General features: G+C 40.3%; 1 protein-coding gene across 9 annotated transcripts in view; it reads left to right on the top strand.

Moving 5' to 3' along the window:
* TCF12 (transcription factor 12) overlaps positions 1–26,589 on the top strand; it is a 296,535-nt gene that overhangs the window by 250,874 nt on the left and 19,072 nt on the right. For 3 of the 9 annotated variants that reach the window (XM_075345736.1, XM_075345739.1, XM_075345742.1), the window contains 8 exons: positions 5,357–5,462; positions 6,085–6,218; positions 6,406–6,550; positions 8,957–9,027; positions 11,643–11,721; positions 16,150–16,223; positions 19,880–19,954; positions 21,703–21,900. In XM_075345736.1, the coding sequence (XP_075201851.1) occupies positions 5,357–5,462; positions 6,085–6,218; positions 6,406–6,550; positions 8,957–9,027; positions 11,643–11,721; positions 16,150–16,223; positions 19,880–19,954; positions 21,703–21,900 (882 nt within the window). The remainder of the gene's footprint in view (positions 1–5,356; positions 5,463–6,084; positions 6,219–6,405; positions 6,551–8,956; positions 9,028–11,642; positions 11,722–16,149; positions 16,224–19,879; positions 19,955–21,702; positions 21,901–26,589) is intronic. The other 6 variants (XM_075345737.1, XM_075345743.1, XM_075345740.1 and 3 more) reach the window with 4 other exon arrangements.

Raw genomic sequence — 26,589 nt, 5'->3', positions numbered from 1 at the left:
AAGCTGTGTAAACATTTAGAATCTTTTTGAAAATGACCCAAATTTGGTGTAAGAGTCACTTACATTTGCAAAATGTTAAAAAACAAAAAAACAAAACAAAAACCCTAAAGATGGCCAGGTCAGAGGCAAACACAGTGGCCCAAGAGGTAAGGGCACCCATCTCTAACTTCAAAGCAGGTGGGATTGTGCATTTTGATGAAACCTTGGGCTCCAGAACGCCCTTATATTGGCACAGTGGCCCTTTTCTGTCTGTGTCCGCCAGGGGGTCAGACACTTTAGATTAATATTGTCCAACACACTTTGATCTTGTTTCTACAGTTTTGGCTTTGTAGCCTTATATTAAATAATAATACAAAAAAAAAATCAAATTTTAACCAATCCAAAATAAAACATATCTTTTAGTTGTTAAATTAAAAGTATAAGTAGTACAAATCATATGTTAATGTGTACATTAAAATTACACTCTGTTCCTGATTGGTTCTACCTATGTTTAAATCAATCCCAGGCAGTCAAATTGCCCCGTTAGTTGAGTCATTCAATAGCACCGTATTTTTCGTTTTATAAGACGCACCCCAAATTTAGAGATAAAAAAAATAAAAATGGGATCCGTCTTATACTCCGGTGTTCTCTTATCGGAGGGGGGCGGCAGTGGTGGTGGAGTGGGGTCACAGGAGGCAGAGGCTGTGCTAGCAGCGGGTTCGTGGTGGCGGCAGCGGGTCAGTGACAGCGGCAGGTCAGTGGTGGCAGAGGTGGGTCAGTGACAGCGGCAGTGGTGGAGCAGGCTGTTGCAGTGAGTGTCCCAGTCTGTCCGCAGTCCCGGTTGAAATGATGGAGCTCTCATCCAAGAGCTCCATCTGCACATATGCTGACTCCCGGTTCCTTCATTTGAAACCAGGACCGCGGACAGACTGTGACACTCGCTGCACAGCCACCGCAGTCCGCACAGCCACCTGCCCACCCGCACAGAGAGGCAGCCGGCTGCGACAGGCAAATTTTTGGGAGGAAAAGTGCGAAAAATATGGTAATTTACACTTGGATATCATTATTACATATAATTATATAACTAGCATAAAGCAAAAGGACTGCCATCTATTATCTATCCATCAGGGATTGTATCCTACTTTTTAAGGTCTAATGAGGCGCTATTAAAATGGAACAAGAGCCTCCTCGATATGTTTCACCCTTACGGGCTTCATCAGGGTAATGAGGTAAATGTATCCTTAGCGTGATATTTTATGATTCAGGTTTAGGTAATACCATTAATGGCAAGACAATTCCTAATTAATTGAATTTTCTATCACTATATTAGACAGTTCTCTTGAAATTATGGGCCTCATTTTTCAAAACCATGTTGGAGAAAATATCCTGGATTATTATAGTCACTAGAGATTATCGAACCTGGACAGTAAAGTTCAGGGCTCGTACCTACCCAGACTACAAAATAGTCAGTGTTCTAGGTTGAGTTGGGGTGCTTTATGTATGCCAACCAATCAAGTGAGCATCGCTGTGCTCGGGTACGCTCTGTGCTCGGCCCTGTATGAGCCACTTGCAGTGTTTGTGGCTCGTACTGGGGTTAAAATCAGTGTTATTGAATGTAGTGTGTACAACAAAAAAATAATAAATAAAAACCGCTCTCTTGAAGTGATCAGTTTATAGCTGGCTGCATGTGGGCGGAGAGCCAAACTGCCCAACAAGTGACTTCCAATGGGGTTCAGGTCAAGTCCGCGTCCCAAACAGAACTTTTATCTGAAGTCCTACTCAACCTGTTGAACCAACTTCAAAGGGTCAGCTCATCTCCAATAGTCACCAGTCAGTTTGTTTTAGTTCTCCAGTAGTTTAGAAAAAGGAAGCCAAACTGGTTCTATAGGCAAAAATATATATTTTTTTCTCCAGACACAGAGACCCTCCATGGACACGATGTAAAAGTGCTTTGATACATAATTGTCTAGGTCGATTGTCCTTGCAGATATTTTGCTCTCCTACTTATTGAATTAGTAAGTTTAGCACAATAGTATAAATCGAAGAATGACCATATTCATGTGTGAAGTCAATAAACAAGGACCATAACTTGGCTGTGTGCTTATTTTTCTGTTACTTTTACTCTTGTATATAGCGCCATTAATTCCACAGCACTGTACAGACATCAACACTGTCTCCATTGGGGCTCACAATCTAAATTCCCCATCACTATGTCTTTGAGTGGTTGAGCAAACTCTCACAAATATGGGGAACTTTATACAAACTCCTTGCAGATATTCTCCTTGGTGGGGTTTGTAACCCAGAATCTCAGTGCTGAAAAATTCTAACCACCATGCTGCTTATTTTTTGTTTGCAGATTAAAAAAAAAAAAGTTTGGTTTATTTTTTAACTGGATGTGCAGTCATGGATAAGAATTTAATTCAATGTTAGAAAACTCTCATTTACAAAGATTAATTCCATTTGTTGGGTAGAGTAGCTTGTGGAATGACCACACCATTCCCTGTTCGGTGAGATAAATACATTGCTAATTAAAAATTTGGTATTTTAGATTTTGATTTGACTTTAGCATTTACCATGATAACAGAGACATCATGCATTACATATCTGTGACTGTCACATTCATCTCATCTTAAAGGGGCATCTGAAATCTGTGTGCTGGCTGCCAAAACAACCCCATTCAGATAAACGGAGCAGATTCTCAGGTGCTTAAATTTGTGTAACAAATCTGCCTTGTATACATGTTCCCTATGTGATCAGAGAAGTAGAGCAGATTTCTATTAGACCAATCTGATTGTTTTAGCATCTCCATTCAAGGACAATCATAAATTGATGTGACTGACAGCTCTTACATGTGCATTGTGAGCTTCAGATGTCAAGACGCAACATGAGATTTTTTTTTTTGCATCTGACCACAATCTCTATTAGTCTGTAATCGCATGTGCAGTGTTTTTTCTTAATTGGAGTCACACGGGTATTAAGCAAGTATTTTTTTTTATATATCCTCAATGCCTGGTTTTGGATTATTAAAATACACCAAAATGGCTACAATTAATCCTTCTATGATTCTATACCTTTGTGGTAAAATATTCCCCCAGAGATTTCCATCAGGTGAAAAAAAGATCATAGAGTATTTGTGTTCAACTCCTTGTTACTTGTAGAAAAAGGCACTTGGCTGTTATACATAAAGGCCCCATACACATTAGACTAATGTCGGTCAGACCCACCTATATATCATCTGCCTTGGTCGACAATCTGTGTGTGTGAGCCTGGACTCTCCCCATGCAGATAATGTCGGGGAGATAAGGAATTGGCATATCTGATTTCAGACTGCCGTTCCTTTTGTTCTCGGTGAGATTAGCCACCAGTGGAGTCTGAGCACATGGAGCACTCCGTTGTGTGGAGGATTTGTAGGACAGCTGCTAGCACAACGATCTGCTGAAAATGTTTTCTTCCGACAGCGATCTGTTGTGTATGGGGCCCTAAAATTCCCACCACCGTTTCAAACACGTTTTCTTCATATTATTTCTGCTACACTTATCTCATTTACAATATGTACATTTCCTGCACATTTGTGTGTAGTGAATAAACCTTTACAGCTTGTACTACTTACTACTTTCTCATGTGTGGTCAATATAAAGGACTGGCACATGACTTATTCCTTCCAAAGACAGTACTAAGGACTAGGGGGCACTCACTGCGAGTGGAAGAAAAGCGATTCCGAAACCTAAATAGGAAAGGGTTCTTTACAGTTAGAGCGGTCAGACTGTGGAATGCCCTACCACAAGAGGTAGTAATGGCAGATACTATAACAGCTTTTAAAAAAGGGCTGGATGATTTCCTCAGTACACAAAACATTGTTGATTATAAATGACTTAGTGACTAAATGTAGAACTGGTGGAGGAAGGTTGAACTAGATGGACCTAGGTCTTTTTTCAACCTAAGTAACTATAACTATAAAAAAAAAAAAGGAAGAAACTTCAGCTCTCCCCTCTTCACTCCCAAATCTTACCTCCGGTGCATGGAAACACCCTGACCTGGGTGAGAACACATGAAGAAAAGGAGAAATTCCAGCAACTTCAGGAGAAAGTAGAATTTTCTTAAAAAACAGATTCTTTATTGATCATAAAAATAATAATATTCCATCCAAGCAAGACAAAAAATAGAGAGGCAAGACAGAGGAGCTGTTTCCTACGCGTTTCAACCTGAATAGGTCTTAATCATGGAATGCGCAGAGGAAATCTCTAAGACAGTATTTAAAGTCTGTGCACAACAAGAACAGGATGAATTGATTGGATGTGTTACCACCCAGCCCATTTAATGTGGAGAGCACAGAGAAGAGAAAAAAAAAGGAAAGAATAGAAACTGAGACACTGCACCAAAAAGTCAGCACAACAACAGAAAAAGGAAAAAACACCAATATATATATACATACTGATTAAAAGCAGAAGTAACCAGAGAGATCACATGATATCATGTGATCTCTCTGGTTACTTCTGCTTTTAATCAGTCTATATATATATATATTGGTGTTTAAAAGCAGAAGTAACCAGAGAGATCACATGATATCATGTGATCTCTCTGGTTACTTCTGCTTTTAATCAGTCTATATATATATATATTGGTGTTTTTTCCTTTTTCTGTTGTTGTGCTGACTTTTTGGTGCAGTGTCTCACTTTCTATTTCTTTTTTTTTTCTCTTGTCTGTGCTCTCCACATTAAATGGGCTGGGTGGTAACACATCCAATCAATTCAACCTGTTCTTGTTGTGCACAGACTTTAAATACTGTCTTAGAGATTTCCTCTGCACATTCCATGATTAAGACCTATTCAGGTTGAAACGCGTAGGAAACAGCTCCTCTGTCTTGCCTCTCTATTTTTTGTCTTGCTTGGATGGAATATTAATATTTTTATGATCAATAAAGAATCTGTTTTTTAAGAAAATTCTACTTTCTCCTGAAGTTGCTGGAATTTCTCCTTTTCTTCACTTACTACTTTCTCTCTTCTTTCTTACTTTGAAAATGTCAGGACATGTTTGCTTATTGTTGGGCACTGCACAGATTACTCAATAATCTGAGTATTTGATAGTTTTTAATCAAAAGCCATAATCTAACTATGCTCGATACCTACTGTCCATTTTCAGCCATATTTCACTTATTTGTTCCTTAGTAACTTGTAGAGTGAAGCGAAGACTGACCTGAATCTTGTCCTGAAGGTTATAGAGGCACTTGATCTTCTACCTTGTCTTGTATAGTCCAATTCTGTTTATTATACTATTTTAATATATACCGTAGTAGTTTAACATATTTTTCTTTCTTAGGTCTCTGTGTTGCATGATTGTCCTTTATAGTTTTTGTAATTTCACAATGGTTTTATTTCAGGTCTATGCACCCTCTCCAGGTTCCGATGATTTCAATAGGGAGTCTCCAAGCTACCCGTCCCCTAAACCACCCAGCAGTATGTTCGCTAGCACTTTCTTTCTGCAAGGTTTGTAGTATAACGTCGATGCTTTAATTTGTCTGTAACTCCTAAACCTTCTGTAGCCAGATTTCTTTATGATCATAGAGTTCTTACAACTTGTCTAAATCTTTTGTGCTTTTAAAAGCAGCTAAAATGCTCAGAAGCGCTTAAATAATAAATGTAGCAATCCACATCTCCCTCACAAGCCTCTACTTCCTGCTGCGAGAACCAGTCACCACAGCAGCCAATCGAGGCCTGAACCTCATCACCATGGAGGCCAATGATTGGCTGTGTAGTCATTTTCTGTGTGTAGCATTACACACCAGGAAGTAGAGACCACCGGGGCACCCGGGATCGTAATGAGAGTTGCAGGAGATTGATTTTTTTTGAAAAATTTTTTTTAGTCTTAGAATGCCACTAAAAACATAATTAAATTAGAGAACCTTGTTAACACAAAGATTAGTTTTTCAGATTGAGTCTAACATAATGATCATTCATAATTGCACATTATTGTAAAGAAGGAGTATTGAACATTAACAATGTGTTTCTCTTCTTGTATTTCTGACCCCTTACAGCCCATTAGAACTATTTCATTTTTTTTATACCCTGCATTTTTTAAACTTACTTTTTGGTAATAACCATTTTATAGATGGCAACCATAACGCCTCAGAGATATGGAATTCCTCGAATGGGATTGGCCAGCCTGGCTACGGTGCAATGATGGCCGGTTCATCTACTCATATGCCCCAGTCAAACAATTATGGCAGCCTACATGATCGCTTGGTAAGATAAATTAAAAGGTAGCGTCACTTGATCAGATTATTTGTGTATCAAAAATTGAGAATTTCTTTTACCCATTTAAACCGAATTTTTATGATTATTTTAGAGCTTTATAACCAAAAATGTATTTTGATCCTCTTTAAAGAATCAGAAAAAATAATTGACCTAATCTCATGTATCCTCAATTTAGAACTATCCACCGCATCCAGTTTCACCAACAGACCTAAATGCCAGTCTTCCACCAATGTCCAGCTTCCATCGAGGTGGTACCACTAGTTCCTCCTATGTTGCCTCTTCCCACACCCCACCCATCAATGGATCAGACAATCTCTTGGGTAAGTTTTTTTTTTTTTTTTTTTATTTGTAAAATAATTCCTTCTAATTATCATTTATGCTTGGAAAAGATCATATTAGTAAAATATACTTACTGTATGCTACAGTACATCACCAAAACGAATACACCACTCACATTTTTGTAAATATTTTATTAAATCTTGTCATGGGACAACACTGAAGGAATAACCGTTTAATACCATGTAAAGTAGTCAGTGTAGAGCTTAAATAACATTGTAAATTTGGTGTGCCCTCTAACTCAACACACAGCCAGTAATGTCAAAACAGCTGGCAGCAAACGTTAATACACCCCCAAGTGAAAATGGCCAAATTGTGCCCAATTGTATATATTTCCTGTTGCCACCATTATTTTCAGGCACTGACTTAACTCTCTTGGACATGGAGTTCACTAGAGGTTCACAGGAGTCACTGGAATCATCTTCCATCCTCCAAGACAACATCACGGAGCTGATGGATGTTAAAGACCTTGCGCTCCTTCAAATTCTGTTGAGGGTTTAGGTCTGGAGTCATACTTGGCCAGTCAAGCACCTTTACCCTCAGTTTCTTCAACAAGGTAGTGGTCATTTTGGAGGTGTGTTCGGGGTCATTATGTTGGAATACTGCCCTGCTGCGCCGTTTCTGAAGAGAGAGGATCATGCTCTGCTTCACTAGGTCACAGTACATGTTCACATTCATGGTTTCCTCAATGAACTGTAGCTCCCCACAGCTATCAGCACTTATGTAGCCCTATACTATGACACTCCCACCACGCTTCACTGTAGACAAAACACACTTGTCTTTGTACCACTCACCTGTTTGCTGCAACACACACACGATTGACACCATCTGAACCAAATAAATGTATCTTGTTCTCATCAGACCACAGGACATGGTTCAAGTTATCCATGTTTTTTGTTTGCTTGCCTTCAGTAAACTGTTTGCAGGCTTTCTTGTGCATCATCTTTAGATGAGGCTTCATTCTGGGACAACAGCCATGTAGACAAAATTTACAGGCTGCCCCTCCACACACACACTCTCCTTTTTCCTCTGCAGCAATGCTGACCGCACTCATATTTCTATTTAGAAAAGACAACCTCTGGATATGATGCTGAGCGCTTGCACTCAACTTCTTTGGTTGACCATGATGAAGCCTGTTCTGAGTGGAAGTCGTCTTCTTAAACCACTGTATGGTCTTGGCCACCGTGCTGCAGCTCAGTTTCAGGGTGCTGTTAGTCTTCTTATAGCCTAGGCAACCTTTATGTAAAACATCATTTATTTTTTTTTTCAGATCCTCAGAGAATTCTTTGCCATGAGGTGCCATGTTGAACTTCCAGTGACCCAGTATAAGCACGTGTGTGAGCGATAACACCAAAGTTAAAGGGAATCTGTCCCCAGCTTTTTCCCCTATAATCCTCAGTCACCATCAACAAGCCCTTTATATACAGTATTCTAGAATACTGCATATAAGTGCCCAGGCTGCTCTGTATAACGTTAAAAAGAGTTATGCTCACCCGGGGGCCCATGGGGTCCAATGGGCATCGCTGGTCTCTGCCCAGCTCGTCCTCTACCCTGTGCAGTCGTCGTCCTCCTTCCTAGCTCCATGTAGATGACTCATCCTACGTCATCCATGTAGAGACCTCGATTGTGCTCCTGTGCATATGCACTTTAATCTGTCCTGCTGAGGGCAGCGCAAAGTACTATAATGCGCAGGTGAAGAGAAAGATCAAAGACTGCTCACGTACTCCAATACTTTGACGTGCCCTCTGCCGGGCAGATCAAAGTGCGCATGCACAGGAGCACAGTAGAGGCCTCTCTGTGAATGACGTAGGATGCGTCATCCACATGGAGCAGGGAAGGAGGACGGCAACTGCACAGGATAAAGGAGGTGCAGGACCCGAGACCAGCGATGCCCATTGAATCCGACCGCCCCACAGGGGAGTATAACAAAGGTCTTTATGTTCTACAGAGTGGCCTGGGCACTTATACACAGTATTCTAGAATGCTGTATATAAGAGCTTACTGCTGCTGGTTGCAACTTATACAGGAAAATCCTGGTGACAGGTTCCCTTTAACACACCTGCCTCCCAGTCACACCTGAGACCTTGTAACTAATGTGTCACATGACACCGGGGATGGAAAACGGTTATTTGGGCAGAGTTTGGCTATTTTTACTTAGGGGGGGGTGTACTCTTGTTGCCAGCGGTTTAGACACTACTGACTGTGTGTTGAGTTATTTAGAGCATACATCAAATATACACTGTTATACAAGCTGTATACTGACTACTTTACATTGTATCAAGGTGTCATATCTTCAGTGTGAAAATATATAAAATATGTACATAATTGTGAGGGGTGTACTCGCTTTTGTGATATACACATCTCAGATCAACTTTCTCCTATTATTCTAGGCACAGGAAGCAGAGGTAATGCACCCGGAAGCTCGCAGACTGGAGATGCACTTGGAAAAGCTCTGGCATCTGTGAGTATCTGTGTGTATGACGGGTGATATAAATGGAAATAAAATAAGATGCAATTCTGACATTTTCTCTATTAGCCCTAATAGTTTTTGTGCTGGTTTGTGTACACTATTCATGCATACAAGCATCTAGAAGTATCTGTGCAATGCTGTGTTTTCTCCCTTTATTTAGTGATGCATGACCTTCTGGCGGAAACAGCTGTCTGTCCTGAGAGTATCGCTTTTCACGTGGAATGCAGCCTGGGAGTTGTTAAATGAACGCTCCGCTCATACGCTGGCTTGCCCATTAATGCTGGATGTATTCATAATCCAAGTGTATGTTGTAAACCTTATAGGATCTCTTCCCAGCCTCCTTAGCGGCACACACTGTATCAGTGTTTTGGGTATAAACTTATTTATGAAGCCTTTTTAGCAGTTTTATATATCATGATCTATTATGTTTGAGTGTAGTTACTATAGTTTGACTTAAACCTACATTTTGGTAAAAAAAAAAAAATGCATAGTACTGTTGAGTTTGTTAATATTGTCTAGCCCATGAGGCATCCCTTACGTGCCCCTTCCCTCCAGTTTATGCTTTTTGAAACAATCCGAAATTCATTGTAATAAAAAAGACCTAGATGCGTAATCTGTGTGCTGGGTGGGCTCTGGTTGCCATGGTGACTTACTTCTGTCATCCGGGTTTTGCAGCAAGGCGGGGAGCAGCCAGGTCATCCCATAAATCACCGCTGTCATTTCCAATGGAGATGCATTCCATCTGCTCGATGACTACAAGCCATAGTCAGTCACTTCCATTTTTGTTTTCTGGGGTCTGGCTTTTCTTACTATTAGCTGCATAATATTTTAGGACCCTGATAGCTTGTACTGATTAAGAACGCCTGAGGAAAGCGGAAGATCAGGTCGCCCTTATTGTAGCTTCATAATTATGAGGTGACAATAAGAAGGAAGAGCAAAGCCCTAAAAATGAATTTCTGTGATCCAAAACACACAACACTGCTTGTGTTGCTGCTAAACACACATTTTCGTCGGGCCTTTCATGTGTAAAAGATCAGAAGATGAAGCATTTGTTCTTCAGTTTAGGTATTAAAGAGCATACCGAATACGATGTGATTAAACATGTAAGGCCAGATAATACATTTGCAAAGGTTCTTTTATTTTAGGTTTAAGCCTGGATAATTGTGGTCTTAATCTCAGGGTAGCCAAGAAAGAGAATTGTACATGAAAGTATTTACACAAAGTTCCCAAAGCCCTGTGGATTATGCATTAGTTTGGATAATGAACTAGTGTAGATAGAAAGGAAAGAAAATCTGGGTATTTGTGCCATTTCTAATGTGTTTCCCTGAACGGTTGCCAAATAATAACCCTTTAAGATTGTGCCCGTGGAGGGTTATATGAAGGGAAGGAACATCTGGTTTATTTCATTGCCTAATGCCAAATCAAAACATTTAGGCTTTAATTTTCAGGAGATCAAACAGCAGCGCTATTTAACTTAGTCGCTTATATCAGGCGTGTTTGCGATACCTTATGTTTTGAGCATGATCTAACGTATTCTGCTGAAGTAATTAAGTGGCCAGTGGTTTTGAGCACAAAGAAAATTGGAATTCGGGGAAGTGAACTTTAAAATGCAATCCATGAATTAAGTTTCTTTGTAGCTTCGAGACTCTATGAAATTAGCATAACAAAGGGCAACTGAAATGTACACCCCAGTGTTTAAAAAATTGGACTAACAGCTCATGGTCTGGCTCAGTGGGCTTTCCTTTGTGTAGCTATTGTCTGTGTCCTCTTTCATTAGGCTTTGGCATATTGGCACCCCACTGATTGGAATGGACCATGACTGATGGGAGGAGGGCTCTTGTTTGTTGCTAGAAAATAAGTGATGTTGCCATTTAGACTTAGCAGAAGGTGTAAGGATCCTCCATGTTGGTCATTTAAAGCTGTGCATGGCATGGGCTGAATACAGAGCGAGTTTTATACATTTATGGCAATATCATTAAAGGACTTTGGGAGAATTTGAGCCATTTAACAGACATGGCACTCGCTTTGAGGATTTTGTCCTTCATATTAGGAATTGAAAACATGATATGTATGCGTGAGTCCGCTCGCAATTATAAGGCTTCAAACACATGACATCACTCAGATGGGCGCCTTCCTGTACATGTTGCTCATCAGACAAAGCCAAATTAGTGTCTTTTTGTGTGCACATACTGTATTTACTACACAGTGCAAATCCATACAATCATTGAACCTACACTGATGTAACTTGTGTGTGCTTTTTTCTTTTTTTTTCCTTTTTGTGAAAACTTGGAAAGGCGTCTCCTTTATTTTATCTCGATTCTCGACCATGACCCAAGTTGTCTTTTGTAGCATTTCTGGACTGTTGCCAGAGGTCTCCATAGTGAAAGACGGCACTATTACTGTGCGTTTCACATTCAGGAACTTGTCTGTGCCGATATCTACGGTCGGATTCATACATAAGGTTCTAGTGCTGCTGCAAGGACCTCTATGATATAATATGTCAAAATATATTAAATCATAAAGTAATTTAAGAAAATTGTTCACAGCTTCAATTTCAAGCCATGCAAATCTTATTTTACAAGAACCTACCTTGTGCTTTCTCATAGATTTATTCTCCTGACCACACCAGCAGTAGTTTTCCATCAAATCCCTCAACCCCTGTTGGGTCTCCGTCTCCTCTTCCAGGTAGAGTTTAATTCTTATTAACCAAATACTAACTTTCTATTATTTTTATAGTGTTGGAATAAATAGTGTTATAACAAATGTGAAAATTGTTCTGGCATATTGTACTTAAACAATTAAGGAGTGTTCACATGTAGCTTTTCATGTTTTTTTGCATGAAAACCTCAGACTATAGCCAGAAAGCCACAGCAGAAATTGTGTGTGTTTTTTTTGTGTTTTTTTTTAATATTATTTTGCTATTAAAAATTTGCAGGACCCTGGTCCAGCAGCCATGGCAGTATTCTATAGCCGCAGGATGAGCGCCTTACGAGCTGCCACCTACCGCCTATAATCCCCAGCACCTCATTGATTTGTAGACCTGACATGATATTGCAGCATGACTTTGCACCAGGAGTGCTATATAATAGAGGTGATGGGGATGCCGAGATTTCAGGGCTCCTATCCAGCGGCCATGTAACACTGGTATAGCAGTTGGACCAGGGTCTGGCTAATCTATTTGCTCATCTTTACTGATAAACCCACATTTGATCTTAATAGGGTGAAAACCTGTAGTAAAACCACCAAGAGAATTGACAAACTGCATGGGAAAAAAACAAGGAAAATAGTGCACTGTGTGAATAAGATTTTATCAATCTCAGTCATTTTGCAGTTAGTGTTAATTGCTACCTTATGTAGCCTACATGCTTATATGAATGATTGCCATAATTCCTACGTACATAGGGCTGCAGCTACATGGGACTGATATTGAGCAGCTTTTCCACAGTTGAAAATCGGCTGCATATAACAGTTCCAGTTTCTTAAGAAATCGCATCCACAGAGCAAAAATCAATACTGCATAGTGATATCTCCTGTATATGTGAAATCTGCAACATATCCATTGATGCTGTGAGGTTTTTACTGCAGATTGCACGCTCAGATCCTTTAATTATTGCTTTGGAGGAAATCTGCAGGAAATCTGGCATTTCCCCAATCAAATCTGTAGGTTTGTTTTTTGTTTTTTTTTTTTGCTGCCCCGTAAAGCCTGTAATACATAAGCCCTCTATAGAAGCATCCTAAAAGTATCCCGAAGACCTTGTATTTAGTGTGGATTGCCTAGATGTTGTTTGTCTTTTGTTGGTCACACTTCACGCTTATGAGAAAACTGGCTACATTTCTGGACAAATCTGAGAGCGAGAAACGTGATATAAGGCAGGTTATAGACAAGATGGTGCAATACAAAATCCAAGTACTCTTCATGTTACGTCTCTGGAAACTCCCAGCACCAATGTAGTCCTTGAAAAAGAGCTGATTTTCCAAGCTGCTTCTAATTTCTGCAATCTCTACAGTCATACTGTGCAGTTACTGATCACATTGTTGATGTGTGGTGGTAATATGTGCGTAGATATAAACTGTAGAATTCTGTTTTTGTCATACTTTTTCATTTCTCTGATTCTTAAACCATTGTCATTCCTGGAAGTGACACAGTTAATTGTGTGTATTCTTCATTATTTATAACTTGGGAGCTGTCCTGAATGGCTGCGAGTATGATAGTTATCTGATGTATGAATAATGAACTGCGGGTGACTGGCTGCTCCCGCACTCCCACTTCAGCTGTCTAGTAAAATGTGAACAGCTGTTCTACTAGACAGGCCACAGAAAGCCCCATTGACATTTTTTTTCCATTGTATAAGGAAACAGCCATCATTAACTTCAGGGTGATGTAACATGACTCCTTCCTAATGCATTAATAGCATTACTTGCATTCAAACGTGAAGATTTACGTTATAATCAAATTATGGTAAGCAAATAGTTGTAATTAAGTTAAGAGCATCATCCTGTGTCCCACGTTGAAGCCCTGTCAGCTTAGGTTCAGATGTTCTGATCCTGTGATCCTTAAATTCTTACTTTTGGTAATGTAGACGTTATACTAGCAATTTCTTACAATTCAGTCTGTGTCACGGTTCGGTTCCAGCACAGTGGCCCTATGATTATCGCCTGCTTATCATCAATTATTACATTACTTGATTTTGTGGCACTGGATTTATTTGATCATCAAATGTCATAAATAACGGAGATGCTAACAATTGGTGGGTTCTACATAAATGTTTAGTTTTTTATTTTCTTATTTTTCACAATACATTTAGATGTCCAAATATTATTTATTATTATTTATTATTATAGCGCCATCAATTCCATGGCGCTTTACATGTGAAAGGGGTATTCATAATAGGGACAAGTACAATAATCATAAACAGTACAAGACACAGACAGGTACAGGAGGAGAGAGGTCCCTGCCCACGAGGGCTCACAGTCTACAAGGGATAGGTGAGGATACAGTAGGTTAGGGTAGAGCTGATTGTGCGGCGCTGTATCAGACTGAGGGTTACGGCAGGTTGTAGGTTTGTCAGAAGAGGTGGGTATTCAGGTTTTGAAGCTTGGTAAGGTAGGCGAGAGTCTGATGGGAAATGTGGGAAATATCCCATAAGGGTTAGATCCAGCATGGTCTCTTTACTAATATCATGTAGAGGATATTTTCTGGCCTGTAGATTTTGTGTTTAAACACATTAGTTTCAACTATTTTTATCAATACAATTTCCCTAATAGTTTGACCAATTGTTTCCTTTTCAGACACTGCAATAAATATTTTTCATGTCAGTATTAGACTTGGGCAATGTATCCTTTGACAGCTAATCTCAGACAAGTCACGCCACCAAAAACATTTGTGCATCTTGTCTTTGACTTGCTGTTATATTAGGGCTGCTGTTTTGCTATTAGGAAAATAAATGCAAAATTTCAGAGACGTCACAATCAACTTAAGTGAGTCATTCGTGACCAGCGACAGAAAATTCCACACATCTGGAAACATTTTTGCTTCTGTGTTATGGTAGTTTGCAGGTTGAACCGTAGGAAATCATTATATAGGATGTCACAGTTTAGCACCACAATCTCATGGTCTCACGACTTGTTGTCATGTATCCTGATCAAGTCCACACCAACCTCCGATCCCTTGACCTTTAACGGACCAGGCTGTGGGCCTGAGGACTGTGGGCAGTGCTAATGGACATCGTGATTAGCTTAGACCAACATTTCAAGAGCACCTTGTTGGTGACGCATCTCCTAACATCTTAATCATGTAATGAAAGTAGATGATTCTCCTACGTGTTCATAGTAGTTATCAGAAGATCTTACAACTCTTCTAAGCAGTTCCTGCAGTGAATGTAAAACGATCATTGCCTACAATGGATCTGTGCTTTTACAGTTATGACTTTCCAAAAAATTATTGAATACAATATGTAAGAAATTATCAAAATCTAGTGCAAGCCCGAAGTGGAGCAGCTGCGCGTCCTAACTGACCAGTCTCTAGCTCTGTCTTCAGGCTTAATTTGTAAAATAAAAGCAGCGGCTTAGTTTTTGCTTCGGGCAACTGTGCCACTTTTTATATATTTTTAACCATGGAGTACAGGAAAAATGAAGTGTAACTGCTTTTTGGCGCTTGTGTGTCAGTTGATCCCAAGTGATGGATTTGGAAGATTCACCTGATGTGATGAATTAGAACTTGCACAGCATAGAGAATGGATGAATGATGGGCGGCAGCAGCTGCTGAAACAAGCCGTGCCAAACGGAGCTTCTGAATCAACACATCCATGTAATGAGGCACACAAAGGCATGTTTTCAGAAGCAATTGCTCTTTACATTGCTGCCTTTCCTATGTGTTGGGGGCGGTGGGCACAGAATTTCTGTGCCGCAATATATACTGTGTGTGTGTGTGTGTGTGTGTGTGTGCGCCCGCAAATTTCAATGCCGAACAAACTATAGGGGGACTCGTAACCACCAAGTGTTTGTAAAATTTGTTCTGGTGTTTTCTCTGAATTGCGTGCATGAAAGTTCTTGCAGATGTCTTGTCTTTATGCGGGGCGTTCATTTCAAATGATATTCATTTGTGGAAAACCCAAAAAGGAATTTGTAATAAACATATTCCTGCTTTCCCAGGCACAGTTGTGATTGAAGAAACGTACCCATAGGCCTTTACTTTGATGTGCTTTTCTGATTTTCAGTGGTATATTCATAATTTATTAATGTTGTTTCTGCATTATTCATCTGGTGAGGTTATGTGGAAAGTGAATTCTGAGCACATAAATCATTTACGTTGTCTTCCTCGCTGGTAGACGCTTAATCGGAAGGCGTCAATGACCTATTCACAAGCATATTGTCTTAAATACTTCTCGAGTGTTTTACAAATGGGTAGTAGCAAAACAAGTAACAGAAAAAGAAATGTGTGTGTAATATATACATATATAGTATATACATTGTAATGTTTTATCCTGTAGTATGGTTCTGCAGTGTTTTGCGGATGTTCTCTTTACTTTTTGTGTGTGATCTTTTGCTAGTAAGTGGTTAGTGTTCTTTTCAGAAAGTGCTCTTAGTCTCTGACATCAATATTTTATTCTTCAGGTGCCAACCAGTGGTCTAGACAAGGAGGACAAACACCTTCTTCTCCCAGCTATGAAAATTCCCTTCACTCCCTGGTAAGGGAAATGCTATTGTTATCATACACGAACTGTGCTTTTCAGGTTCTTGAATTTTTCATAGCTGTCCGTTCAGTGAGGAAACCAACCATATGATGTTACAGATAAATTCTTAGCAAGCAAATGGCCTGGATTGAGTGAACAATATAAAACATATAGGGTGTGTCTGTCACCATCTGTTCCCAGTCGTCAAAGCCTCTATTTGAGAGACAGCTGCTGCTAAATTACTGTTATGGGAGGCCAGTATCCTTCCATAAACCCACTGCTAATTTGCAGAAAGCAGGCGGGTCTGTGATACGGCATGAGTTAATAGAAAAGAATTTCTACAGTTTAACGGTAATCTGACCTGTGAGATGACGCTTACTATGCCAGCGGAATACACCATCTTACTAACCAACTCCTCTTTTCACAAATGGTTGATTCTTAAAGTCACTTGTTCTTAGCAATAACTTATGTGACCCAATGAAGTTAAGCACATTTATTGTAGAGACACCTTTTTCTTGTCACCAGAAAAATATGGCTGTTTTCTTAGAGAAAGTAATGGAGCTGAGCTGCAATACCATGCTTAATCTGTAGTCAGAGGTGGCACTATTTCTTAATTAAAGCAGCCATGTTTTTATAATTTTGGTCAACTTATTTTAAGGGTATTTGTAATTAGATTCATGCTGCCTGAACCACTGGCATCAAAAAGCAGATACTGGCTTTGCCATTGCAGCCAGGTATGTTGCAACCATAGTTTGAGAGACAGTATATCTCAGCTGATGAGTCCCATATGGTCATAACTATGTGTCTCGGCTGTTTAGCCCCATACAATGCTCAGTCAGCGTCTCCTCACTCTGAACGCTTTGACTGGAAGATCTCTGTATATGTCAACTGGATAAAAGCCGGTAGAGCAACACATCGGACTAGTAAGGTTGCTGCCTATAGTCCCCTACTAGCTTTTCAAAAAATGTGTTTGTTTTTTTTTCCTCAAACATTGAAGTACTCCAAAGTAAAACATACTGGCTTGAAATTGCAAAGGAAGTGTTTGATCATGATGCCCGGGGTTGGTTCAGCATGAATCAACAGGTTTCCTTTAAGTATTGCATATTGAATGTAATTTCTATGGTGTACCAACACATTTAAAAATATAGTGCCCGATATGAATGCAGTGTTTATGTAGCACCAACGTTCTTTATGAGTTTTATAATTCACTCTGATCGCATTGAATACTCATGCATGATGTGGAGTCTGTCTCTGTTTGACCCCCCCACGGCTTAACCATTTATATGTGCATGTAGCTCCGCAAAAAGGTATCTCATTGATAACTTCATTGGTACTTTCATTCTGTGGCTAAGGCTGCTTTCACACTACGTTTTTTTAACATCCGTCATTAACATTTTATTAACGCAAAAACGGATCCAGTGCAAATGCGTTTTCATTTCAATGCATTTGCAATGGACTCGCGTCAACATGCGTTCACCTGCGTTTGCATGCGTTATAGTAAGGATCCAGCGACTTGCAGTTTTTTAACTTATTTCAAAAACGCTACTTGTAGCGTTTTTGAGCTGCGTCCAAATACTGCAAATTGCTGGATCCAGACTATACTGCACGCAAACGTATGTGAACGCTGGCATGCTGATAGACAGGATCCTGCTTGCTCTACTGAGCATGCCCAGAACCAGCCTCGGGTGATCAGTCTCTCTCTCCACCTCCCTCCCTCTCTCCCCCTCTCTCGACCTCTCTCCACCTCCCTCCCTCCCGCCCCCTCTCTCCACCTCCCTCCCTCCCGCCCCCTCTCTCCACCTCCCTCCCTCTCTCCCCCTCTCTCCACCTCTCTCCACCTCCCTCCCTCCCGCCCCCTCTCTCCACCTCCCTCCCTCTCTCCCTTCCTCCCTCTCTCTCTCTCCACCTCCCTGCCTCCCCCTCCCTCTCTCTCCACTCTTCCCTGCCTGAGAGCGGAGGACGCTCGTAACCAAGGTAAACATCGGGTAACCGCGGTCTTAGTTAACCGATGTTTACGTTGGTAACGTGTGCAGGGAGCCGGCTCCTAGCAGCTGCAGACGCTCGTAACCAATGTAAATATCGCGTATCCAAGCAAGTTACCCGATGCTTACCTTGGTTACGAGCCTCCACAGCTGTTAGATGCCGGCTCCCAGTCTGTCACGTTCAATTCCCCTCACTCCCGATCACATGACTCCAATGCCCGCCCATAAACTTAAAGTGACAGGATCCTGCAAAATAACACATGCGTTTGCATGCGTTTTTTTGCTGTAAAAGCAGGATCCGCTTTTGCAAAAAAAAAACGTTCATGACGCATGTTAAAAAAACGTAGTGTGAAAGCAGCCTTAATCGTGATAAATCCTCAGTTTTTGCTGTAAACAAATGAGATACTAAGTGCATTGTGCAGGAGAATGCACTTGCTGAAATTTTGCCTCCTTGATTATTAATATTATTGTTGCCTCTGTCTGTTGATCACCAGCTGACTTTGTTCCTGATGTCGGACACCACACATGAAATTGTACACCTGCACAGATCAGTTGCCTTTTGGCTTCTCCGCCTGTACTATCAGGAAAGCAAGTTACTTCACTGAAGTGAAAAGGCCGCTGATCTGCAAAAGTGCACAGTTTCCTGACATCTGAGGCAAAGTCAGCTAGCGATCTGCAGAGTGGGGCGCAAATAATGTTCACAGAGGAGGCAGAGGTTTAGTAAGTGCATCCTCCCACCCACTGCACTTAACTCGCATACCACAAAAAAACCAAGGGTGCTTTCACACATCAGTTTTTTGCCATCAGGCACGATCCGGTGAAAAAGCTAATGCGACGGATTTGACAAAAAAACGGATCAGTTGCATCAGTTTTTTCCATCAGTTCCTTCAGTTTTTTGACGGATCCGTTGTGATACTGAGCATGCTCAGTTCAAAAAAACTGATCCGGTGGCTGTATCCGTTTTTGTTTTTTTTGCCGCATTACAATGGATCCAGCGTCTATAGGCTTCCATCATAAAACACGCCGGATCCGGCGCGATACGGTTTTTCGCTTGAGACAAAAATCGTTCCCCTCAGCGTTCCATCCGGCCGCTGGACAAGCAAATTTTGCAAGGCCATCCGGCACAATCCGGCGCTAATAGAAGTCTATCGGGGGGAAAAACGGATCCGACGGCAACAGACGCTGGATCAGTTTTTTCAGGTTTTTGCCGGATTGTGCCTGATGGCAAAAAACTGATGTGTGAAAGCAACCTAAGATTTATCAAGATGCACGCAGTGGAATGAAAATGTAGAGGTACCGATGAGTTCAATGTTTGCTGGGCTACATGCACATATAAATGCTTTCAGGGGGTGGAACTTACTGACACATTCCCTTTAAATTGCCATTATGTACATTCTTTTAGGCATTTCGTAGAACAGATCATGCTTTTCTGAATAATCAACTTCTAATATTTGTCCTACTTGGTTTGAGAGGCTTGGCAGAGAAGTAGGTCTTACTCTTTATTTTGCAGTCACTTATACACCCCATGAAGATTTTTCCATCTGTAGATTTTTTTTTTTCTTTCTCTACAGACTTCTGCATTAACGCGACTAACATTTCAAGCAGTTTTGCACTTCACTTATTTCCTCCTCTGCCCTTTAATTTATCGTAACTTTTGCTCTGCTTCTTGTTCTGTCTTGACTTTGCCAGAAAAATCGCGTTGAACAGCAACTCCACGAGCATTTGCAAGATGCTATGTCATTCTTAAAGGATGTCTGTGAGGTAGTAGTATTTCTCTTTAGCTGGTGCCTTTACTTTGTGACCGTGTAGTCCTTTCGCAGTTTACTTTTCCCACGCTTTGCATGTTTTTAGATTTTTTTATATATATAGCTATACTAATCACCAGATTTTGCAATCATTTTGTGTAGTGTTGTAGTAACTGCATGCATATCTATATGTATCTGGGCATATATTGTATATCCATGGAAAGCATAATATTGCAGCTTTTTTGCATTTTGGTGCAAATTGCAGAACACAATTTTTCATGGTCACTGATGGGAATAAAATACTTCACTATTTGTGAAAAATGGTCTTTGAAGCTTCAGTAAACACTAATGACCTATCTGCTCAAGAAGTTGGAATTATTTTACAATATATTGTGAAAAGTTGACCATTGTGGCCTGTGGTCATAGAAAACAACACAGACATTCCATTGATAGATAATTCAGCTCCATGTCAGCTGGAAACTCACATGGAGGGTTTCTAGATCCAGAAGGAATGAGAAAAATTAAGTCCTCGCTTTATATTTTCATATCTTTCTGGAATCGCTCTTGCCTTTTGCTACAATATAAGCCCTTTGGATAACTCGACGGTAGTTTTTTGGGGGGTTTTTTGAGCCAGAAGCTAGATTCCAAATAAAACAATCCAGACATTTATACAGTGATACCAATAAACCCTTATTTATTCTCCACTTAATATTGCCCTTACTTAATGATTAGGTGTTAGTTGCTAATGCTATACGAGCCACAGTATCCAGATTGACGATAGACACCTGCAAGACATCGATGACATTACTAGTGGTAGTGTTAGTTAGGAAAAGTTAGGACAAATGAAAGGGGGTCACATTAATAGTGAAATCTAAGTGTACTCTGGTACGAGCATACTTCTGAAGGACTAACGCTGGAAACCTCGTATTTTACCTTTATGGAAATATTGACGTACACTAAGGCCAGCAATCTACCTGATTTTCCAGCAAAAAGCTTTTGTTTCATTCGCATTTGATGATTTGGATTCATAAAAACATTTGTACACATTTGCATGCACTAAATATATTATCACGCGTGGAAACTGGTTTAGGCTATATTCAGATAGCGTTTTTGGTTTGCAACTACAACCATAGAGTCCCATTAACCTCACATGTGCCAAAAGAGTATCCTTTTGGTACACATGAAAAGAGTATCCTTTTGTACACATGGGGTTGGGGAGGTATGCATCAGCATTTTCTTAAGCTGTAATGAAGAGTTTTCAAACTCCTCAATAAAGTGGCATCTTGCAAAGACACTAATATGGGAGCCTATATGTGACGTGTATTACAGCATGGTATCCAGCTGCATGGGTTTAACGTTAATTTTTCAGAAACCTTTTCTGTGCTACATCTAAACCAGAAACACTATGTGAATGGAGCCCTGAAAAGTATGTCTGCCCTCTAGGAGGAGTGAAATAATGTGGTGAATACTCAAACACTACAAGTAGATTTTTCCATTCTAAATATTTCATGATGCTGGCTATGATTTGCATGCTTTATAGGCGTAGGGTTTTTTCATGGTGTTTTGTGTAGGAAGGATTGCGCCCATTACTACCTACATTATTCACAGAGAGCAATGTATAGCGTAGAGTTCTACAGCCTTTTCCATTTCTAGTTTTTCGTCTGATGCCTGACGTGACATTGCTGAGCTGTTAGGCTGGTATAGTAAAAAAAATGTAATCTAGTAGAGCAAACAACTATCAACTCACTGCCTTTTATTGCTTCCCAGCAGTCTCGGATGGAGGATCGTCTAGATCGGCTTGATGATGCAATACACGTACTGCGGAACCATGCAGTAGGGCCTTCCACAAGCATGCCTGCTGATATACACAGTTTACTGGGGGCGGCACACAATGGACCCATTGTAAGCCTGACTTCAAATTATGGGGCAGCTGGACTAGTACCAAGCAGTCGACAGACATCAATGGTAGGTCCAGCATTGTGGCATTTTACATTAAATGTGGGTGATCTCGTTGTGGCATGGAAACATGGAAGAAAAATGTTAAATAGTTTTGGATTGCATTAGGTTTATTAATAGCTTGCATTGTAATCTTTTTAGACACACTAACAAGATTACGTGGGGACACCTGCTACTAATTTCAGATTCGAGGTGCACATTTAGGCAAAAGTGAAGAATAAAAATGAATAGCTTGCACACTCTGACCTTGTCAGTGGCCCATAAAATCCCGCTTTGCCATGCGCCAAAAGCAGACACTTTCTGCAGAGTATATTTTAGCTTATATATGCATTTTTTCCAGATGTGTAATAATTGGCAGAACATTTTTCTCCTTGAAATACTGTGCAGAGAGATTGAATAGGAAAAGCAGTCAAGAGGGACTGAATTTCAAGCGTTCTGGTCTGGAAAAGCTGTTTATTGTAAATTGGAACTAGACTTCAATAGCAGATGCTGGCAGTATGCAGCTTGAATATGAATGTTGGTTTGTGCAGGCCTAAAATTTTTAACTCAGCCCCCAACCCCCCACTCCCCTCTAACCCTCACAAAAATGAAAAGGGACAGAGCACAGCTGTAGTGGAAGTAACACTGGAAAGGAAACCATTTCAGATTAATCCCAAAGCAGTGCAAAATAATTCATTCCATCTTTGTTAAAGGTATGGTAACAGTCGGAAGGGGGAAACAGGAAGAATAAATTAAAGTAGATTTCACAATTATTTTTGCTTGCACAGTTTAATTTTGTTGTATGAAAATATGTGTGCGACTGAGACCTGGGTCTGTGTATACACCGTAACAGGCATTGAGCCAAATTTATTGGCATTGCTAACAGTAATTTGTATTTAAAAGCAAAAAAAATAAAATAATAATAAACTATGGGATACATGCAATAGTAAAAGGATAGCAAAGCTTTACATGCAGAAAGCTCATGAAGTGTAGTCCTATATGGCAATATATTAAACCAAAAAAAAGGATGCAGATCCATATCATAACTAAAAATATTTGTTAAAGCAGATCTCACTAATTAATGCATATTCCCCGACAAGGAGAGAGCGCTGCTACCCTGTAAGGCCACAATAATGTATCAAACACATGTGTGAATATATGATTTTTTATTATTATATCTAAATATCATTTTTTGTATTTCAAAAGGATAACAATACATAAAGTGCTGGTGCTCACAAACCAATTAAAATCCCTACCCCATAAAAACATGCAGAACCAAACTGGTGCGTTGTGGAACCAATATGATCAATATAAATATATATATAACTAGATATCAAAAATTCATAAGAAAGACCCCCCACAGCATAAGTAAAGTGCTAATGCATTCATATTATGATGTAAGGCACACATCAAAGCCCAAAGCCAATGATTTGAGTGGCAACAGAGTTAAACAGTTAATGTTATATAACATAAGTATGTCTCCAAGTAATTGCAATTCAAGACACTCATAGAATGGGGCGTTTAGCCAAACATCTGGGTAACCATTAAAGTTACCGTTACAGCTGGAGGGTGAAACGGAGCAAAAAAGATAAAGTGTAATCCAGATTGGTGAACCACAACGCCCAGCACCTCGACGCGCATTTCGCCCCTTGCTTCGTCAGGAGGTGCTGGGGTAGCTGCGGGGTCACCCATTTATGTTGTGAAGCCCACCTGAAGTCCATTATGGCGCACACCGCGCGGCGGAGTCGGCGTCATCCACCTCAGCCGGCGCCCCGAAGGAGATCCTGCGCGTGCGCAAGGAAACCTCCCTCTATTGGGCGCCGGCCGAGGAGGAGAGGCAGACTCCGACGCGCCGAGCGCGCTCTGACATCAGTGCAGCCCCGTGGCCATCTTGAAAAAGGGCAGAAGTAATGGCACATATAACGAGCAAATAGATTAGAGGGTGAAAATAGCAGAGCCACATTTGGTAGCGACTATATGATCCTATATATAATGTAATCCCCATATAAAAGGATAGAGATAGTTTGATCAATACAAGAGATCCTGGTGTTTACAAACAAAATAAGATAGGATCTATATAGTATAAAAAACATGCAGATATGTATATATATCATGTTAGATTACAAGATCCATCTCATGAGAACAATTTTATCCAAAATCCAGTCCTCTGTCTCTATCTTTATTGAGTGATGATTTTCACATAGTCGTTTTTCATGCTCTGCGATATTAAATCCATGTAATCCATATATGTACTTCATCCCATCAAATGCTCGATATAGATGCATAACAAATTCTATGTAAAGAAAAGCATATATATATAATAGTATTAGTGAGTGACCATTAAGATTAAAAGATGAGATAATCAGCAGCAAGCAAAAATATCAAAAACCTAACCCTCATGACTAGTCCTCTATTCTAATCCTACATCAACCGAACCATCAAAATACAAAGCACCATACCCCCAGAAAAGCGGAGAGAGTAGGGGAAGAGAAAAAGGCTTGTCAAGCAGATCACGTAATGGAAAGATTTTTCCATGGGAGAAAAGACCTTCACAAGAATGGCTTGAAAGATATAAAGTCATTCAAACCATTAGGTTTTTCCGTCTCCAACACCGTGATCCACCTGACCTCCTTTTGTGCAAGAATCCTGTTATGGTCACCCCCCCTAGGGCTCAAATAGATCCTGTCAATGCCTCGAAATTTAAGGAGGCGCCAGTTACAATTATGGCTTTCCTTAAAATGCTTAGGGATGTTCTTTAGCATTTCAATTTCCTCTATTTTAACAGTCTTAGCAGCCTTCTTAATGTCCTTAATGTGCTCAAGGATCCTCACCCTCAACTCACGAGAAGTGAGGCCCACATAAATGAGCCCACAGGGACATTTTGCCCAATAAATCACATACGCCGTCCTACAGTTGATGCTATGGACTATCTTAAACTCCCTATCATTGGCAGAGTTGTGAAAGGTAGTGTCCCTTTCCACCTGTAAACAGGCCCCACAATCACCACAACTAGAGGAACCCCATCTGGGTCCCCTAGTTTTCTCCAAAAAATTGGAGGGCGGGGGTGTGTAGTGACTTTTCACTATTATGTCCTTATATATAGGTGATCTTGGCGGAAGATGTCGGGTACTCCGTTGCATTTACTCCTCCCATTCAGTTTGTTTACGTAGGCCTTTTTTATTCAATTCCTAAATGATAAAAAGTACTGTTTAAGATTTATTTTTTTATTGCCTAGCTTTAAAGAAAAAAAAATACTGTAAAAAAATATACATCATTACATCTACAGATTTTGTGACCTGCCGTTGTAAATACTTTGGCAATAAATGGTCACCCCTTTACAGTTCTAGCATCCTCCACTTTTCTGAGAAGGCTTTCAATAAGATTTTGATGTGTTGCTGCGGGCATTTTTTTCTATTTATCCAAACAAGAAGTTTTTGAGCTCAGACGCTGATTTTGGATAAAAGGGACTAGTTCCCAATCTCTATCCTAGCTCATTCCCAAGGTGTTTGTTGGGGCTGAGGTCATCACTTTTTGATGTTGGAGGAGAGGGACTAGTTCCCAATCTCTATCCTAGCTCATTCCCAAGGTGTTTGTTCGGGCTGAGGTATTCACTTTTTGTGACTAGTTACGTTCTTCCAAACCAATTTCGCCCAGCCATGCCTTTATGGAGCTTTCTTTGTGCATTGAGGCTCATTCAGGCTGAAAACTGCTTGCCACAAACTGTGCCCACAAAGTTGGCAGCAAATTTTCCAAACTATCTTGCCATGCTGAAGTACTAAGAGTTCCTTTTACTAGAATTGAAGTGACTAGGGTGACCCCTCAGAACATCCAAACTGCATTATCCCTCCACCATCAAACTTTACAGTTGGACAATGCCAGGCAAGTGTCACTCTCTTGGCATTTGCCAAACCAAGACTCGTCCATCAGACTGCCAGGTAAAGGAGTGTGATGCATCACTTCTCAGAACATGTTTCTACTGCTACGGAGTCCAGTTGTGGGCATGCTTTTCACCTCTCCATCCAACACTTGGCATAGTGCTTGGTGATATAATGCTTGAATGCAGGCTGCTCGGCTGTAAGAACCCATGCCATGAAGCTCCCGGCGCGCAGTCTTGTGCTGCTGTTAGTGCCAGAGGTGGTTTGGAGCTCTGCATTTATTGAGCCAACAGAATGTTTGCAACTTGTGTGCACTATTCTGAATTCTAGCAGAACCGGAGAAAAAGGCCTCAGAAAAAACTGTATCTGGGAAATGGGAGACATATAGTACACCAATAATAAAGGCTTTTTTTTTTTTTGCTTTATGAAATGTGCTCAATGTTTTTTAATTACACATGATAATCACATCGAATTATAAAAACTATTGTACGGTTCTGTTTCTCCAATGCCCTTTGATGGGTATGTGTCATCACAAAATTACCTATTTTTAAAAGTTTTTTATTTTTTAAATATTAATCTCATAATGTCCCCCAATGTTGCCCCTTACAGTAAAATTTCCCTTTATGTGGTCTTCCATACATTAATAAAGTCCCCCTATGTGACATCGCATACATTAATAATGTTCCCATATGTGGCACCCCATTTGTTAATTTATGAGGGCAACATTGGGGCATATTATTAATGTATGGGAGGTAAAATGGTGTAATTGTGGCCCCATACATTAAAGATAATCAGCAGGTTTATGAGTAATCTGGAAACGGCAGAATATAGGGCAAGAGAGCCG

Source organism: Anomaloglossus baeobatrachus, chromosome 4 (assembly GCF_048569485.1).
Source record: "Anomaloglossus baeobatrachus isolate aAnoBae1 chromosome 4, aAnoBae1.hap1, whole genome shotgun sequence".
Lineage (NCBI taxonomy): Eukaryota > Metazoa > Chordata > Amphibia > Anura > Aromobatidae > Anomaloglossus > Anomaloglossus baeobatrachus.
This window is presented reverse-complemented; position numbering and strand designations above follow the sequence as displayed.